This window comes from Nematostella vectensis, chromosome 14, assembly GCF_932526225.1.
Source record: "Nematostella vectensis chromosome 14, jaNemVect1.1, whole genome shotgun sequence".
Taxonomy (NCBI): Eukaryota; Metazoa; Cnidaria; class Anthozoa; order Actiniaria; family Edwardsiidae; genus Nematostella; species Nematostella vectensis.
The window spans coordinates 734,458-754,328 of record NC_064047.1 but is presented as its reverse complement, the minus strand read 5'-3'; the positions used below and the strand labels follow the sequence as shown (position 1 = coordinate 754,328).

Below are 19,871 nucleotides of genomic sequence, written 5' to 3'. Positions count from 1 at the left end.
TCATTCGACTTTCTTATAAAAAGAGGTATATGTCATATATAGTTGAACGAAGAAAAAGACGGCTACACCTTGAAAGATAATATTACATATAAGTTTAATGGTGTTTTTCTTTTCTAATATTATTCTTAAATTCAAATCGTTTTGTATCTATCTGTTAGTGTGACCCAGGTCACCACGACCATGGAGAAGCAGAGCTTGAGATGCATGCTGGGTAAATTTTTCACCTGTTATAATCTCTTCTGTGTTCGTCAAGTAAGAGCCAAAGAAAGAGCGATGCCTTTTATCGTCGCACGCGTTCACACGCAGCCCATTGATTCAAAAGATGACCATATTTGGGTATCAGAAGCATAGTTCTTTTTTCTCAGTCGCTTTAGCGTGAATCCAGTGAACAATTCTTGTCGAAATTTAAATAGTTAAAAGGCTTAAGCAACAACATGTACAGCTCGACGTTAGAGAGCTGAAGTTTACAAAGATGTGACAGCAAGCGCAAACTTCAGCAGTTACCATGCAACGAACTGTTTGTGCTTAAAGGTTACTGACATGAGTACCTAGCTTTATCCCACTTGTAAGTTTAGAGTGGAAAAAAAATGGAACTATAAAAAGTAAGACAAAATATTAGAGGGTTTTTCTTTATTTATAGAACGTGATAATAAAAGGAAATAAAAGGGACATGTTCACTGGCTCGGTGACAATGCTTTGTAGACGTTATCTACTGCTAAGTATAATAACACAAGTTTGACAGATAATAATATGCTAATTAAACAAAGATGGGACACCAAACACATCCTGTTTAGCGGGCTTCAGACCTTGGCATGAATAGTTCACTTGCTTCTCGCTAAACCTGAGACGGTGCTTAGACTTCCGCGATGTCCAAATATGGTCATTAGTCAGAAATCGATGGTCTACTTAATGCCGCATACGAATAGCCAGTCATCCTTCGCTGTTTATCGCTCTCCAAGGACATCGAAGAAATTGTTACACAAGTGGATTCTCTACCCAGCATGCATCTCAAGCTAAGCTTCGTCATGGCGGTGGTGGCCTGGGTCGCAGTAACAGGTGAGAATTAGATCGACCAATTTTTCTCGATAATCCCTCCACAAATCTCTTCAGAGCAGGGCCAGGGTGACTTCGATCTTACATATATTTTCAAATGTACACTCTTACGATTGGTGCAAGCTTCGATAATTCATACAATGATCCTATAATGTAAAAAAATACGCTAAAAAAATTAGGGGTCTTCCGCGTCGGTAAAAAGAAAACATAATTCAAACTTGAAGCTTACATAAATAAACATAGCGAAAAAAAAACCCGGGTAAACATAGCGAAAAAACATCGAGTAAACGCCTGCAAGCAGGCTACGGTGATTTGCCCTTTTTCTAACATATTTTAATGTTGTTTGCTTACAGAAGCGACAGTACAGGATAAAGTGAACTTGCGAGTGTTCAACAAGGACTTCTCCAAGACCGATGACGAGATGAAAAGTCTTCTGAAACAGGCAGATCTGGAAGGCAATGGATACAAGAAAGAGGTCACCACTCAAGTTGTGAAAAGACCAGGACAGAAGAAGCCAAATTACCAGAAGCAGTACCTTTACTACAAGGACGTGACGTGTGGCCGGGTGATGGAAGTGGAGAGGGAAATGGACATGTTATTAAAAGGTGAGATTACAAATCATGGAAGACTACTTTATTCTTCTCTATTTTCTTTTCTTTTTTTGAATACAAAGTTCCAGTGGCGTATCTAGGATTTAGAACGGGGGGGTGACCTTTTTGACAGTCTGTCTGGACAGCTTGCTGAAAGGTGAGAATTAAAGATTGTGGAAAGACCAATTTTTGACTTGTTTTAAAGCCAGAAAATAGTGGTGTCTAAGTTAATAGAGAGTAAATCCTAAAGACTCTACGCCGAAATAATATGGTCAATCGATTAATATTCCTTTGATCTCTTATTCACCCTAAGCCCCATTAGTCTACAAAATCTAGAAATAAGGTATAAACGCAAAAATGTTAATTAGCAGGCTCATATTATATAAAAAAATATTATATGCCCTATCCAAGTGACGTAGCAGGCCTCGAAATATTTTTTTTTTTTTTGGGGGGGGGGAGGGAGGGGCACAAAACAGAAACATTAAGAAAATATCGGGGGGCACAGCCACACCTCTACTGGTTATTTCCTTATAATTTTTGAAAATGTGTGTGTGTGTGTGGGGGGGGGGGGGGGGGGGGGCATGTGTCCCCAGTACTGTAGACCAACAGTGTCTGGCCAACTGAAATGTTGTCTTTGCAGTCAAGATCCAGGAAAAGTACAGCCGAGAGGTTCAGTTTGGTCTCCCATGCTTAGTGGGGAGGGGGTGGGCTTGCATTCAAAACCATTCATCTCACAATCTTGGTATTGTAATCTCCATTTTATATAAAGCTGTAGAGCTGTAGAGAGAACGTTTGTTATACCATCTTTGACAAAAACCAAGCTGACAAGACCTGGGTTTACACATGTTAAATATTCTGCAGAACAATTTGGTAATCCTATGTTTTTCTGTCAGTGGAGCATTTCATCCCCCCACCAGTTCCCCACACAAAAATGTTGTTGTGTTCATTCAGGGTTGGTATCATTGACTCAATTTTTTGTGTCTTAAAGGAGCACTTGGAGATGCTTTGTTGTCAAAGGCGCATCGTTTGATGAAGGAAAAGGGCCTGGACAAAGATCGGGATTGCCGTGTCGGCGTCGAGGTTCACTTTAGGAAGGAACAGATGTGTGGTAACAAGAAACGGCAGCGACGTAGTCCTGGATGGTGTGGCTGGCGTTGTAATATTTGTTCCAGTACGGAGGTCATTGAAAATTAAGCCATTGATTCTCTGTGGCGTCATAGTTAATAGTCATATCATGCGCTATTGTTAAATAAAGAAAAGGACGCCTATGTTATATGAGTGAGTTGTGTTTCGTTTTCTTTCAAAATTTGTTACGAGTGAAAATATTTCTCGCAGTCTCTTTTTCATCTTTCCGCGTGTCTACAGGGAGGGCCCTTTCTTGCTTTTTTTTCTCACGCGATGCGAGACCGTGTCGAGCTCTGATTGCGGCCTTGAGCGCGTAGTATTTCTCCTGTTCCCGAAGTATTAACTGAAACTCTTCGTCTGAGATGTGTTTTGTAGAGCCTTAGAGAATCTCGCTGATCGAGTTTTTCTTACTCTCCGCTAAAACCATCGTGTCTTCGTGTTTAGCCACCTTGCCCGTAAGACCCCTAGAGACTACCCCTGCGCCCACGACAACGACCAGCCCAGCGACCCCTGCCAGCGAACCGCCGATCAGAACCCCTATCCCACTCAAAGAGACCCCTACCCCGGCGCTGGAAAGCACCCCTGCAGCGATGCCGGATGCCACAGACACAGCATGGGTAACGGCAAAGGCGCGCTTATACTTTTTCCGCATCTGTCGATGATGCGTTATCTCGTTGTCTAGAACCGCCTGAGTGTCACATATTTTCTGGAGTCGGAAGCTTTGCACGTCGCGCCGACGCCCTGCGTCATGTGCGTTTGCGGGCAAACACTGGGAAGCGAGGGGTATATGGCACCACTGCTAACGTCGCTGTTTGCCATGTTTGTTACGTCGGAGCTAGGTTAGCTCTAATACAAGGCGAACGGGCTTGCCCTTAAAGTCCACCCGTCTACCGTAGTTATCCCTTATCCATATTTGGATACTCGAGACGAACTCAGAGGAAGTTGCTGCGACGCAAACGGGGATGTCGGGTCCATAGACGACTTTCTCGTGCGGTCTCCCGCAGGTTTCTAGGCAAGCGAGAACGCTTGAAGGCCCGCCTAAGGAGAGGCATTGCGTGCGATCTACGATATCGCAGCAGATGTAGAGGGCCTCTATTTTCGGCAAAGCCACCTTAAGTGGGGGTCCCACCAAGGGCAGTGCGAGGCCCCACTCCCCCAACTGATTGTCTTTAGCCTCTAGGCCAAACAGTGCGCAAAGCTCGGCATTCAGGAACGCAACGCCACTGGACATAAGCGCGATCTTCCCGGTGAGGGGATCCAGCTTCGCGGTTAGAATCTTGCTTTCAGCGAGGTTGATCGTTTCCACGATGGACTCGGCCGTGTGGTGCCCGGCTGGCAGAGTAGCGATGGGCGGGAGGGCGGCTATAGTCGTTATCTGATGCTTCCGCTCGATATTATACCAGCTGTTAAACAGTGAGCAGTGCCGGAGCGCCACGAAGCGTGGGCGCCTTATCGGCCGCTCGAAGTAGAGCGTCTGTTCGCCTTTGATGAGCACAATATGTAGGACCACCATTGTGTTGAACATAGCCCGCCTTCGTGTTTAATAGGACTGAGCATGGATTGAGAGGGCTGGCGGATGTTGAACGAGGAGGCGATTCCCCGAAGGGGGGCGGAAGAGACGAAAGAGGCGGCAACTGCGGCGGGAGCCTCTATAGCCGAACATATCAAACACGCTATAGCCGAACAAGTCAAACACGCAAAACCCGGTTTCCCTAGGTCTCTGACCCTCGGGCAAAAGCTGCTCTACGCCGTGCCCGCGACCCCCGTGGAGAGCACGGCCTCAGGCATCACCCCACTACTCACCCAGCTAGAGATACACGTGGCTGAGGACAATTCATTCACGACTAGGGTCCGAGACATATTCAAAGAGACAGTAGTCACGCACAAGTCCGCCAAGGAGTCTCGCCGGTGGCTATCGGAGCCTTCCTATGGGTACTGGCCACAGCAACTCAACTTTGCGGTCTGGTGCGCAACCGCCGGATGTGGTGTGTCCCTAACCGACCCCGCTTTCGCCACGCTCCCCTCTGTCATCAAGGGATTTCTAAGGTTTCACGTCTACTTTACCACGCGGAGGATACTCTACGAGCTCGGCGACCCCCTGCCTGGCGACAGCCCGTTCACGCAAAAAGGTAACCCCTACAAGAAAGCCGCTTTCGAGCGTCTATGTATGGAGTTCGGTTTGCCGCGTGTAAGCCGGACTTCCGATGGAAAGGCGGGCGGAACCACAGGCTAGGCGATGTGTTTGTGTACTACCCGGGGGAGGGGTATCGCAACGTGCACGTGATCCGTGGCTACGACACGGCGGCGGACGAGTACCCGAGCCACCTCAATCTGTTTAGCGACGAAGGTGGGACGTACGTTAGTGGGAAGCAGGTGGGTTTCATACGCAACGACGACCACGGGGGTGTGCAATATAGCTGGTTTGCGCCTCCCAAAGGTGAGGGGCTGACAAAAGCAGGGCTAGGAAGACTCGATCGCTCGGTCGAGGCGTTCGTCTACACAGTGCTTGGCTCGCAGGTAAACGTCCGTTCCTCTATTGCGGGGGCCGGTGGGCCAGCCATGGAGGCGCAGGCGGAGTTTACGAAGCTGCTTGAAGACGCGATCATAGAAAACGACATCGCTCAAAGCGTGCAAAGGTACCAGTTAGCCGTGCAGGAGGCCAAGGTGAGACTGAGTCTTGCGGTCGCACCAGGAGTGTGGCTGATGCCGAGCGATCTGGTGATAAACACGCAAAGCGTCGTGGGCTACAACAATAAACTGCAGAAAGCCACAGACTCCATGACGCTCGGCGCAAACGCGATCAACACCGAGACAAAGCCAGTCGGTGCTCATAACATGGCCGGTGGGCATCCTAGGGTGCAACACGTGACTGATCCGAGGATCGACCGCGAGGTGCGAAGCAAGGCTTTCGCGAAAGTGCACGCAGAGGGCGCGGCGCCTGCCCCCTCTTCACGTATGCGCATCATGACATCGCCCGGACTGGGCGGAAAGAGTGACCACACCGCCTTCAAGGCGGGGTTGTCGGCACTCGCGGTGGCCGCGGCGTATTACTTGTTCCGATGATTGCTTTGCATTCGACGAACCAGGAACGCGGCTACGGCTAGAATGAGCAGCCACGCATTCTCGCCAAGGAATTTCACCGCTTCTCCTGCAGCCTTAAACACGAAGTTCGCGATGCTGCCTACTAGCTTTTTACCGATAGCCTAAAGCCCGTTACCGACCCCTCTGGTCTCGGAGGAGAGCGACTTGCCGAGCGAAGTTACAATGGCCGCGATCGTCGTCGCTACGGCCAACCCGATAGCGGTGACGGTTAAGCCGTATTTTTTGAAGATAGCTTTGATGCGCTCTCTGAGCGGCTTTCGGTTCTCGAGCTCTCGGTTTTCGCGTTCTAGTTCGTCGATCTCGGATAGCCTTTCCTCGTTGCGCTCACGGGCCTCTTGGCACAGCGGAGAGCCTAGTGTCAGCCCCGAGTCGTTCTATGGCGACAACAAGTTTGCTCTGTGGATCTACTTTCGCACGACGGACGACGATGCTATCCATGGGGGCGGTTTCCGATTGGTCAACACCCGCGACGGTGTGCATCTCGAGATAAAAAGCACGGCAAGCGGCCAGGGTACCGTCAACTGTCACGTGTTTGTGGTGGCCGACGCCCAAATGAACCTTATGAACGGACAGCTAGTGTCCATACAATACTGAACACAGACACGAAGTGTCAGCGGCAGCGCGGTATGGACCCGGAAAACATCCCATTTAACGCTCTCAACGTGACCCGATTCATAGTGGACCGGCTGCGCGGCCCTTTCCGGGGCAAGTTCGACTACATCGTACTCGTGTGCCCTACCTTTGTCTACAACAAAACATACGACGGCTTCGGCAAGGGCGACAAACGTCTGTTTGTCGTCACACCTGAGGCGGGTCAGATCGCCACACTGCTGAGGTTTGCATCCGCCGTCTTCGAAGGCACTAATACGCTAATCATACTCGACGACTGTGCGGCCTCGAAAGACGTAAAGAGGCGCTCTGACCAGCTCGTCAACTTGGCGTTCAGCGCGCGTCACGTGGGTATTAGCGTGTGGGTGATCACGCAGCAGCTCACCAGCATCACGAAGCCGTTCGGTGAGAACATCGCGGCCTTGGTGGTCTTCTATACGCCGAGCAAGGCGGACATAAATGTTATCCTGCATGACTACGGCGCAGAGCTCTCAGAAGAGAAGATGAAAGAGTACATGAAGGCCCTCAAGACGAAAAAGTTCTCGAAGTTAGAGTTTTGCTTGCGCCACCCTTATACCATCGCCCTAGTTGAACGGTAAGCGCAGTAAACCACCGCCCTCAAGGCGGAACACACGTGTACCATGATGAGCGACGAATACTTTCAGAGTCGTCTTGAGGGGGGCGCCACTGGAGTCACTGAACTGCTCGACGCAGCCGGCTACCGGAGGTGAGCAAACTGAGATAGCAGACGCGAGGGAGAAACTCGCGATTCTCGTAGCCTCTGGAAAGTCGAGAGAGATGGTAGGCAAGGCCCTGACTCACGACTACGTCAAACGCATAAGAGCCGAGGAGGTGAGGAAGTACGAGGAGCGATACGAGACCGCTCTAGCCAGCCGGACTACAGACGCCCTGGCAGACAGCTTCCTGAAGCTTACGACCAAGCTAGTAGGCATGACGCTGCCGATAGACAGTGTGGTCGATCTTCACAATGACCTCGTGTCCGACTACATCAACAGCGAGCTCCGCACATTGTGCGGAAGCCTGTCTCTACGCTGCGGTCGTTTGATGGCAGTAGCCGTCGTGGCGTTACACGTAGCACGTCATGTGAACACCAACGGCGCTGACACGCGTTGTCAACACGAGGTAGCAGTCGCGGACTCACCAGTGGTTTGCCCGCAAACTCACACTGGCGAGTCTGCCATCCCAGAGTAGACGTCCATTTGAAAGCTTGCCACTTCCTCAGCAACCAAATAGCTGCACCACAAATCGAGGAACCTCAAGGAAGTACTAGTACCCAGCGACCCTACGGGTTAGCGGAACCTGACAAACAAGCTGCTCATGAACCTGCACGTACGCCTTTGCCGTTAGTGGAGAGGATCACGAGCCCCGAAACACCCGCGACCCGACCTAAACACCCTGGACGGGTCGAAGCTGGAAGGCGCTTGGCAAAGTGGAACCGGCTTAACAGAGCGAAGAAAAAAGCTGTGCAACACGTTGATTCGCTAGCGAGTCGCAGGGACGCGAGGGCTATCATGCCGAAGATGCCGCGCGAAGCGCTGGCACGCCTTCGGCACACACACCAGTCCCGGAAAGCAACTCCGCTAGCTCGCTAGCCGCACGCGGGAGATGCCGGTGTATACAGCATTCGTGATCCAGCCCTCTAAGCTGTGGTCTATGATAAACAGACGTCTTGGAGTCTGGATAGTCTTGCCCTGCACCCGGTGGACGGTTCCCCAGCCCGCGTATTTCCACTCGAGGGGAAGCCCGTTAAGGACCGCGTCGAGAGGAACCTCGACTACCGTGCCTTTGTATGCGTCGACCTTCTCACCCCTTTTGCCTGGCACGTGCACTGGCCGCCCTTGCTTGCGATAACGATGCGCGACGCTAGGATCGGGGTCAAAGCGGATGGTTGCTGGCAATCGGGGGTGGTTTTTCCTGTGGTGCTCTATCAATCGCTGCTGAACAAGAGCCCCCATCTTGTTGGTCGAGCACACCCACATATCGCTTGGGTGGGCCTGCTCGATCGCCGCTTCGAACGCTATCCCATCCCACTCCTCTCGAAACACCTCAAGCTGTTGGGAATCTGGCCGACACCAGATCCGGTCCTTTATGTCGTGGAGCCTGGAGGAGGGCAGGCCGTCGCATGTACTGTAAGGCTTTCCGCAGTCTTCACACAGGCAAAGGTAGTCGGACTCGAACCAGCGGATGTTTCCTTGTGCCCACTCCTCGAGCATATCGTGAGGCCCCTCTTTATCTCCCCAGGGCGGGACCTGCCCATAGTCGCCACAACACACTACCTGACACGGCCGCGTGGCGAGATACTCTAGGATGGCGCGTAGCACTTTAGTCTGTACCTTACAGCACTGGTCAATGATGATTACTTCTGCGAGACGGTCGAGTTTGTGCCCCAGCTCGGAAGGCCTCAACTCCTCTATCGGCTTCTCCGCTGGTATGCAGAGGTAGTGGTGGTAGGTTTGAGCCTTCACCGCGAGGCGCGGGTTGTTGCGATGGTCGTGGGCGAGGTCGTTCTCGGGTGTGAGCACATGTGCACCGCCCACTCGGTCATAGATACATCTTTGCAGAGGTTGCGGCCACTAGATCGCACGGCAGACTCGGCGCAGTGCTTGGCTCCTTGGCCAAGCTCCCCGACTTCTTCGGACCCCAAGCCGCTTCGGGTCGCCACTCGTACCCAGGCTTCTTGTGGCGCCACTCTCCATACCTCGGATTTCGCTCCACAAGCTTTACACCACTGGGCACCGCCTTTGCGTATATGGCATCTGTGCACACCCGGAGGACGTCTTCGCGAGGAATCCGCCTCAACATGCGTCGCAACGCTATGTTTGTGTACGCCAAGACGAAGGCCCTGATATGGTACCATTGTGAGCGTCGGACACCGTCTTTGTATTGGATCAGATGAGCCCCGTCGGCATGCTCGAAGTTAAGTAAGTGGTCGGTGCCCGCAAGGAGGTTTGTCAGATACGCGGCTTCTTCACGGTTGCGAACTACGATCGAGGATCCGTCGCCATGGCGAGCGCACTTGCCTTCAAAACGGACAGCGAGATCTCGACCCTCAGGGTACTGCGAGTCTTCGCTACTCGCGATGGAGTGGGGGAACATGATGGAGTCCTTCTTTCCGACGCTATACAATACCTTCCTCGCCGTGGCCATGACCAGGTCACCCGAGTCTAACAGGTCCTTGAGCTCTGGCGTGGTGATCCAGCCCTCGTTTTGTTCCAAGTGCTGCCCTACCCTCCCGGAAGTGTTGGGGTGGCAGGCCTTAGAGAACTTCCACTCGGTCAGCTGAATGACCCCGGTTAGTTGAAGAACCTCGCTCAATGGCCGTCCCACAACATTCGCGATACGATACACGTTCGTTGGGAAGCCGTATTTCCGTACCAAATCAATGGCGTCCGAGGCGCCGCCGAAGACACTGTCCTCACATCCTAGGTACGCCGCATGTCGATGTGCGCATGGGGCTGCGCCCCTAAGTTTTCCTTGCTATTCCACACTTTGGACTGAACCTGCGCCGCTTGCCAGACGTCCCGATACCCTATTGGGCCGCCCATCGAGTGTGTAGCTTCGGTGTACTCTTGGTAGGCTGGGTGATCATCAGGGAGCCATTGAGGATCATGTCCTGTCTCGTCTGTAAACGCCCTATCGATAGCCGCTCCGTCCTGTCCCGATCGGTACAGTTTGCCTTCGTGCGTGACTATAACACGCCCACACAGCCAGACCCTCGTGCTTCTGGGGATCGCCCTGTTTATAAAGCGAATGAGCACCTCTCGCACTTTTGCCTCGCGCGTTTTTGTTGCGGCACTGGTTAGAGCCTTCTCCTGACATAACGAACGAAGCTCCCCCTCAGCCTTGAAGTCTAGGCCGTGGACGCTCGTGATCGCAGGTGGTTCGGTCGGAGGCTCCGCCCAGGCGTGGTTATTGTGGCAAGGGATGGTGACCCTCGCCTTAGTCTTGTACTTCCCCGAGTCCCACAGAACGTAACCCAGGGCGTCCACGGCTACTAGCTTTACCTCGAGCTTCTTTTTCATCTCAAAGAGGTCTTCTTTGGTGCATTCCGTAGTGGCCAGCTTCTTGTCAAATCGCTCGAGTATCTTGCCTCATGTCTTGGTTAGACCGAGGGAGCGCGAGGTGCCGCGATTCCTCAAGAAGTCGGCAACATAACTCACAACACAGCTCGTTCGCTCAAACATTGGCCCAGGCTCACCATTTTGCTTAGGTAAAGGGCGAAGCTCGTATCTCACGTAGACGAGGTACTCTCGTCCTTTCTCCCAAATACCTGCATCGATGCCTTCCAGGACGCCGACTGCGATTTGGTCCCCTCTTTTGACTAATGACCCACCAATCTTGTGCTCCGAGCGCCCTTCCTCCTCTGTGATTGGCGCCAATGGCTCTGCGGGGGCCTTACCAACGGCCGTAAGGAGTCTGTAACGCCGGTCTGGGTCTACTCTCAAGCACCGGTGGCAACACTGCGTTTGCCCGCAGAGAGTCTCGCTCGTGCGAGACCCCCCACACCGAGCCATCGTCATTAATATCAGGCCCCCGCATAACCGGCTTTGGAGCAATGACACATGCTCCACCAAGATCTCGTATCTTCTGGTAAACACCGGCGCTTATGTCGTAGCCCCGTAGAGTGGCATCCACGCTAGGGAACCGAAGATGGGCGCCGCCGACGAAGAGAGAATAGTACTTCTCGGGGTCTAAGCCCTCTGGCCCCTTTTGCTCCAGCAAAAGGTCGAACTCGCGCCAGACTTCCTCTGGCCGCGCTTTTGCCGGTATGAGCGGCTTAAGCAGCTTGTGCTTGACACCCTCGGAGATGCCCCCGTCCAGGATGTTCTGGACCAGCCCTGCCAGCACGGCGGGCGCCTCTTTGTCAGGCATGCTATTGAGAATCTCCTCTATGTAAGCGTCCATGTTTGGGTATGCCTTGTGCCACCCAGTCTCTAACTGCCCGTATCGCAGTCGTCGGGACGAGTGTTTGGGAATGCCCTGTGCCACCCAGTCTCTAATTGCCCGTATCGCGGGCTGCGATATCAGACTGGACGAGTGCGAACCGTTCCCGAGCGCGCCTCTCGGTGCCGCGCATCCTCTGCCCTACACGATTCGCTCCGCAGGGGCGACACAACCGCGTCTCCGACTGCGTCCCTATGCCGCAGATCCTGCACGGCACGGGGAGGGGGCTGCCCTTACGGAGCCTTTGGAGGTGCACCTTGCAGTAGGTGTCCATGCACCTCTGGCCGCACGTGTTTGCATGGCCGACCTTTAGCAACCCGCAGTAATCTTTTACGCACTTCATCCTTCGAATGCTCGGTTTACTACAGGACAGACGGGGGTCTAATTGCAAGGTTCCCACATGTTACCGCGGAACGGCAAGCGCTGGGGGGGGCAGCCACCCCCTTTTAGGCTCGCAAAAAGCGAGTCGCTTTTTTAGAGCTAAAAAGCAAGCGCTGGCGTTGGGCATGCCGCCGCCGGAACGGTAAGCGCTGCGGGCTGGGCGCGCGGCGGGGCGCGGCGTGGGTTATCCCCATTTCTATGCGCGCGCAAGCCCCTGCCCGCCCCAGCGCTTTGCGCTACCCGGACCCCGCCCGATGCGCGCTAGGCGCTGGCAGTTGCCGCGCGAAGCGCACCCGGACCCCGCCCGGCCATGGAAAACGTTCTATGGAATGACCCAGTCCCGCCGTAAATTAGTGATTGCCAATCCCTTTTCTACCAGGACCCCGCCCGACGTAGATTAACAGTTGCCAATTGTTTTTTCTACCAGAACCCCGCCCGACGTAGATTAACAATTGGCAATTGTTTATCTACGCGAAGCGTTTCTATGAACGGCCAAAGTCCCCCCAGGGGAAGACATGAGAATACGAACAAAAGGGGGATTACCAAAGGGGGGTTATGAAGACATGCGAATATGCGCGTAAGACATGGGGATTGTTCCAGATCTTACACTGTAGAATATTCGAGTAGACGCGGAGTCGACTTCATGTCTTACCATCTCAACACGAATTTACACCCGTGGATTATTTGAGGTAGACACTTAGTATGCACCTTGTCTTCCATGTGGTGTAAATTAGATGCATACTCGCATCTTTCGCGTGTCTTCACACGGTGTATATTAGGGCATTACTTGTTGTAATTTATAGTCTTGAGTATATTCGGAGAATACTTAGGGAAGACACAGGAATATTTACCCCTAGGGGGAAGACGCAAGGAAGAGAGAGGAAGATTTCAAATCTCTGCCCGCGGAGTATATATGAGAATACTCGACCTTTTTTGCCGTGTTTACAACTAGCACATACAGTATGCATGCTTGGTATTTCAATTTTTTACAATGAAGTTATGCCTTTTTTCTGCATTTGATTTGTACTGGCAGTGGCTCTTCCTACCGTTATGATTGGCAGGTTGATAGTGCTCCATTTTGAATATGCAGTGCTCCGATTACTCTCTCAACACCTCCCTCGCCATTTCTTCAACGTCGCAATTATTCGCCACACTTGGACCCGAAGAAGTCCAATTCACAGCTAATGATTACAATTATCTCATTTCCGATAGTTGACAAGTACACTTCACAAGTACAGTTGTCAACTCGTGGTATTATATACGCAACAAGATCACTCCTGTCGACATTTCACACAATTCTGTGTTTTCATTGATTATTATTAGCGTGCTATATGTATGGTATATATTACGCTTATGCTGTCTCTAGTATAATTGTAAGTTCTATATGGGCGTGGTTATACGCTCGACTACATCCTGCAATATACCAATATTATTAAATATGTGGATTTGTTGGAATATCTTGCAATATACCATTATGAGTATATGGAATCTTAGCTCTCATTTAGTATTGGAAAGGCACTCTATATAATCAATTTGCCTCTCATCTCTAGTATAACTGTAAGTACTCACATCTGGGCGTGGGTACATATCTCGAATGAAGTTTTGTAAAGAGTATAACAATTATGTGGAGTTGGAAAGTTGTACAATAAATGGTATTGGGTTAGTTTAATGCTGATTAAAGGAAATAACTTGTTCCATCCCTAAAACTGTAAGTATCAAGGGGGCGTGGTTTATTTTTTCGTTAACTGTAGGTTATGTTAATATACATCACTGAGTTAAGTTTTGTGACCGTAACATGAAAAGTATTGGTTTTATTCAGGTTTTAAGGGAAATTAATTTCACCTCTTTAAAACTGTAAGTATACATTTTTGGGGATGGGTCCATATCCAGAATTGCTCAGTGTGAGTTCCTCTATCACTGTGCCAAATTTCATAAGCGTTCCATAAATTTGAACGATCCGCCACTTTTTATGACCATTTTCTTGCACTACAAAACCGTTGCCTGGGCTTCCTGTGATTTGACCAGCTGCTATGTCCCGATCATTGACGGAAAGCTAAAATAGCCGTTTTAAAAATCATTTCTCGCGGGGTTTTAGGCGGATTGCTAAACAAAACTCGATTCGGAGATAGTTCCATCCTTCTCCCATCTTGTACCAGTATCAGTGTTTTCGTTCTGCTTAAAATCCGTCAGAAAATCGCACTGAAAGTGAGGTAGTCAGAATAAAGTTGCTAGCCTTGTCTCATTAACATACTTAGTATCGACTCAAAATCCGAGACAAAGTTATATCGCTCTAAACTCGTAAAATGGAGCTTCTTAGGAAGAAAAAAAAAACACCACAGACGGATCCATTTACATCCCAACTAAGTTTATTTCATGAAGATATAACTCATATATGTTTATTTGCGTAAATTCGTATGTCCTTAGAAATCCTTCATTGACGCGGGTGGGAAGCCTGTGCATGTACGGCTTGTCTTTAGAGAGCTGAAACAAAGATGTGACAGCGAGCGCAAACTTCAGCAGTTACCATGCAACGAACTGTTTGTGCTGAAATGTTACTGATACGAGTATCTAGCTTTATCCCACTTGTAAGTTTTTGTCTAAAAAATAATAAAACTATAAAATTGTAGAGGGTTTGGTGTCTTCAATTGATGTAGTAAAAAAAATGAAATAAAAGGGACATGTTCACAGGCTCGTTGACAATGTTTTGTAGACGTTATCAAATGCTTAAAGTGTAATATCGCAAAGGCTGACAGATAATTATGCAAATAATACAAAGATGGGACACAAAACACATCTCGTTTAGCGGGCTTTCAGACCGTGGCATGAAAAGTTCGCTTGCTTCTTGATAAAGCTGAAACGGTACCTAGACTTCTACGACGTCCAAATATGGACATTTGTCTAAGACCGATGGTCTATTTAATGCCGCATGCGAACAGCCAGACATCATTTGCTGTTTATCGCTCTCCAAAGACATCGAAGAAATTGTAACACAAGTGGATTCTCTACCCAGCATGTATCTCAAGCTAAGCTTCGTCATGGCTGTGGTGGCCTGGGTCGCAGTTTCAGGTAAGCAGGTAACCTGTCCGAGAATTGTTTCGGGGAATTTGGATTCTAACCTCGGGTAATTATAATATTACGCGCTCTCGATTAGTATTTTTGTTTTCTATTTACGCTTGCTCCTGTCGGTTTGCTCAGGTTTTCTGTCGCGTAGCATTTTGAAATTTCAACAATTATAGGTTTATCCGATTCTCGTTTAATTTTCTTGCTTGCTTTGCTTACAGAAGCGACGACTGTTGAAGATAAAGTGACTGTGCGAGTGTTCAACAAGGACTTCTCCAAGACCGATGACGAGATGAAAAGTCTTCTGAAGCAGGCAGATCTGGAAGGCAATGGATACAAGAAAGAGGTCACCACTCAAGTTGTGAAAAGACCAGGACAGAAGAAGCCAAATTACCAGAAGCAGTACCTTTACTACAAGGACGTGACGTGTGGCCGGGTGATGGAAGTGGAGAGGGAAATGGACATGTTATTAAAAGGTGAGATTACAAATCATGGAAGACTACTTTATTCTTCTCTATTTTCTTTTCTTTTTTTGAATACAAAGTTCCAGTGGCGTATCTAGGATTTAGAACGGGGGGGTGACCTTTTTGACAGTCTGTCGCGATTTTTTCTTCCAGATTTTTAAGGAATATATATTTCATGTTACAAGTTCTTCTAGAAAATTTCGAGAATACTTTTATCGTCCCTGTTTGTGAAAACCGCATTACTTATTTAAGTTTTGAATTACAGAAAAACAAAAGCATAACAGCTCGTTTTAGTATCTGAAGGAATACTTACAAGAAGATGATGCCATCCGCCATGATTGCGCTGCCATAAAACGCCTACAGACCTCCATCCTGTCGATCGACACTATTGCGTATCCTATCATTCGACCCAGCACATTTTGCAAAATCTTCCATTTTGCGCTTTCTATTTTCGGGTACAAGTGCTTAAATCACAACACAATTTTAAAGGAATTCCGCCGGCTAGTTGTCAAAAACCTTGAAAATCTCAAGGCAAGAACCCAACATATTGCGTACTAAATTACAGGCGTGGCTAATGACTAGATTCAGTGGATGAGAAGCATCGTTGATATTCCGCATCCGGTGGTGATTTAGGTATTCCCACATAACCTTCTTTCTTATCTAAGCTCATTGATGAGCTCATATGCCTTTGCCCGCGTCAGTTGGTTAAGATTTTATTTTTAGCCAGGGATTCTTGTATCGCTATTGCTTGAGTTCCTCTCAGCTTCAGTTTGCTTGTCCACGAGCACGAATTTGCCCGTTGCGCTCCGTCTAGCGTGTGGTAATTTATACGAGTGGATATTATATTTTAAAGAATGCTAGATAGATATATAAATAGAAAAAAGTAAGGAGCATCTTAATCCGTTACAGCGGAATTCGATATATAGCGATGCCCGCCGGAGGGCTCTTTAAAAATTTAACGATAGGGTGATCGATAGGGTGATTTATAAAATTCTTACGCTTTTGCTATCCATTACAGTGATTTTAGGGTTTAGGGTTAGGAATTTCTTCGACCACACCCAATGTGCATCTTTAAGGTTAAAACATGTCGTTAAAGTTACTATCCGAGGGGGTTTCGGCTTTTGTGTTCCGCCAATCAGACCATTCTGATTCATAATCAATGCCCTGTTTCGTCTAGTGCAGTGGCCTGGCTTTCTGTCGCGAACGGTTGTCTGGTTTTTGTCTAGGGAATAGCGTCGCGATACATCAAATACCCAAAATGCTTTTTTCCCCAAAAATCCTTTTTTTTTCACCCAACAAGGGGGGTGACATGTCACCCCCGTCACCACCCCTGGATCCGCCACTGAGTTCAAGTTACTTCATCTTTTCTCCTTTTTTACAAAAAAGGACGTTAAACAACAACTCAAACAGGACCAATATAATGAAACAAAACCAACAAGCTTTCCCTTAGGGGTCAATTTTACACACTGTGATGGAAAAAGTTTATTGTTCCTCCAGATATTATCGATAATTTCGTTACATGTCCTGTGATCTCAATATAACCTTCATTCTTTGTAATCAATTTTTCTATATACATTAAATTTCGCTAGATTTAAGTTTGCGGTCTTTATTTTTCGCGAGTTTTAAGATCGCGAATTTTAGTACCCGCGAAAATTGAATAGTAGACAGTTGACTAGTTCCATGGCCAGAAAATACACCTCACGTGACCTGACACTCGCACTTCTACGCCGACTTAGTGCTGCATTTTTTAATATCCTTACCCGGTGTTGTGTTTCTTTTTCTAAGGCGCACTAGGAACCACTGTGCTATCAAAGGGCAAGCGTGTAATAAAACAAAAGGGCCTGGAAAAAGACGAGATGTGCCGCACTGGCGTCGAGGTCCACTTTAACAAAGATCAGACTTGCAGCGATAATAAGCGACAGCGGCGAAGCTACCGTTGTTGGCTATGCCATTATTGCTGGCGTGTGGATGCCATTGAAAAATAATCAGAAATTCAAGCAAACAGGCCCTGAATATAATTACAACCGTTATTTCTGTAAGAATGTAATGAAATAAATAATGATCAAGTTCCACCCTTGTTTTTTTTGCTTGTGTATTTTCCATTCCTTGTGCGTATTATCGCACATGTAATAACAAATCCCAAGATTTGAGCAAATAAAAAAGAGCAACGAAAATAAAAAATAAAAAATAAAAATTAAATTAAATTAAAAATAGAATAAAATAAAAATAAAATAAAAATGAAAATAAAAAGAGCAGCGAAAATGGCAAGTGCAAACGTCCCTTATTATCATTTTGCTAGCTAAAAAGTTCAATACCTTATTTGTAACAGTATCGTGTGCTGTAAGAACGGTAGTTTCTCTTATAAATCATCGATGCGCCAGCACCAACGAAAGCAAACCAGTAAGGACTGAGTTTAGTGCCTTTATCCCCTGATCGCATTTCTGCTCTTTGCTGAGATGTATCTTTACGCCAGTACGGCACATTGCGTCTTTGACTAATCTCTTATTTCTCACGGCACGACTCACATGGCAATAGTAACGGGTTAAAGAAAAGAGACGAAGCCGATCAAACAGGCATAGTTAAATGAATTTTCTGTATAATAGGTTATCTCAATGAAGCCGGGCAAGGCCGTAACAGACATTGCCCCGTCTGGTTATATATTTATAATTTTAGAAAAAATGGGGAGGGGCTCAGGACCCCCCTAGGCGTCACGGCACTGCAGAGGAGTGAAGGGAGCAAAAACTGCAGAATAAATAAATAAAAGTAACGGAGAATCAAATGGTCCGGACGTAGGCCAATGAAGCAATACAAAGGATCAAAATGGCGTTTCCATATATTTATTCATTTATCTCTTAATTTATCTATCTTTTTACTTATCACATTATTTTCATTTTCTCTCTTTTGTGATATTACAAAGGGAAATGCGTTAATGCCTGTTCTCAAGGGCTTCAATACTGAAACAGCCAGAACATACAATGCAAATGCTACGGCGCTGACGCTTCCCCCTTTTAAAGTGGACCTCGATCCCTGCACGGCACTTTGTCGTCTTACCGAGGCCCATCCTTCTCACCCTGCTGTTCATCTTTGACAAGAACCTTTTGCCGAAAATACCTACAAAGATAAACGAGTTTCACATAATGAAAATAGCAACATTCAATGACATATAATTTTGATTGCCTTTAATATCATAAAGGGCAATGTATACCCAAGTGTCCCAACCCCCATCTGGGCCCTGTACTAACACACCTGGCATAAGTGTATCGAATTCTTTCTCCACCTCCATTGCCTTGTCACATGCGACCAGCTTGGAATAGTAGTACTGCCTCTGGTAACTTGGCTTGTTGCTCCCAGGGGCCTTCCTTAACTTGGTGACGACTTCTTTCTTGAAGCCGTGACCCTCTAGGTCTTCTTTCTTGGAGAAGCCTTCTCATCTCCTGATCACTGATGGAGAGATCGTGGCGGAACACTCGAAAGGCGATCTTGTCTTCCACGATGGCATCTAGACAGATTATAGAGAAAAAGGTACGTCAAAACTAGTCCAAGAAGCCGAGAGAGTTGTGTTTCTTATTGTACGCAGACACAAAATTTTATCTAAGGCTACATTAGAAAGGACGATTTTTTCCCCTCTAAATAATTCGTACTATTACGCTTCGAGACCAATATAACCAGACAAGAAAAATTGAAAAAGATTGCTAACTGCGAAAATTCATAATCAAAACACATTAAGCAGTTATTTGCAAATACCTGTCACGGCAACCCAGGCCACCACGGCCACGACAAGATCCAACGCAAGATGCATGCTGGATAGAGTAGACTGATAAGATCTCCCACGATGTTTTAGTTTTTGGTAGAAGAGCGTGAAACCATGAGTGAAGAGCCATGCAAGCGCCATCTTAAACAATGTAGTGACCATATTTGGTCAATATTGGGTCGATATTGGGTCGATATCGGGTCGATACTTGGCGGAGGAAGTCAATATGATTGTTCACAATTCATGCTTGAAAATCTAACAGCTTACCTTTTGTCTTCTCATTTATTATCATGAAAAAGGCTTAACAATTAGGGCCCCTCGGGGGACATTTTAACGTGCCCGAATCGGCTATAAGGAAAAGCAAATAGATAATAGAAACAAGCAGGTCACGTGGTACCTTTACCCACCATCACCTAAATACTTAGTAAAATTGGAAATTATTTTTTTGTGTTTTGCAGCGTTAAGTGTTTTTTAGTTGCTCTTTGCTAGCCATTTTTTTTTTCAAAATGCTCGCTGCTCGCAGATGACAAAAATGATAGCAACATTCAGAGCATTTTTTTTAAGACTCATATGGAGTGTTTATGGATCTTCAAAAATCTTTCGATACTGTTGATCATTGTACAGTACTTACCGGCTTATAAGATCTTTTCCCAGGTTAGCCTAAACAGGTTCTTATTTAACGGGAACTATTCTAAATTTTAGTCTACTAGTAAACCTAGTGAATCAGCCAATCCTCGATAACGAGGTGGCAAGAGGCCCCTTAATGGAAAG

At 47.8% G+C, this 19,871-nt stretch overlaps 2 protein-coding genes and 1 pseudogene across 2 annotated transcripts; 2 read left to right on the top strand and 1 right to left on the bottom strand.

Annotated features, from left to right (window-relative positions):
* The first annotated feature begins 896 nt into the window (after positions 1-896).
* Positions 897-2,916, top strand: LOC116618524. Its single transcript, XM_032382290.2, has 3 exons — positions 897-1,056; positions 1,407-1,658; positions 2,632-2,916. The coding sequence occupies exons 1-3, from the start codon at positions 1,002-1,004 to the stop codon at positions 2,835-2,837; spliced, it is 513 nt and encodes a 170-aa protein (XP_032238181.2). The 5' UTR covers positions 897-1,001; the 3' UTR covers positions 2,838-2,916.
* An 11,817-nt stretch (positions 2,917-14,733) lies between these two features.
* On the top strand, positions 14,734-17,421 carry LOC116618525. Its single transcript, XM_032382291.2, has 3 exons — positions 14,734-14,891; positions 15,107-15,361; positions 17,135-17,421. Exons 1-3 carry the CDS (start codon positions 14,837-14,839, stop codon positions 17,332-17,334), a joined length of 510 nt encoding a protein of 169 aa, XP_032238182.1. The 5' UTR covers positions 14,734-14,836; the 3' UTR covers positions 17,335-17,421.
* Positions 17,422-18,221: 800 nt separating this feature from the next.
* Positions 18,222-19,241, bottom strand: LOC116618517 (annotated as a pseudogene).
* Between the last annotated feature and the right edge of the window lie 630 nt (positions 19,242-19,871).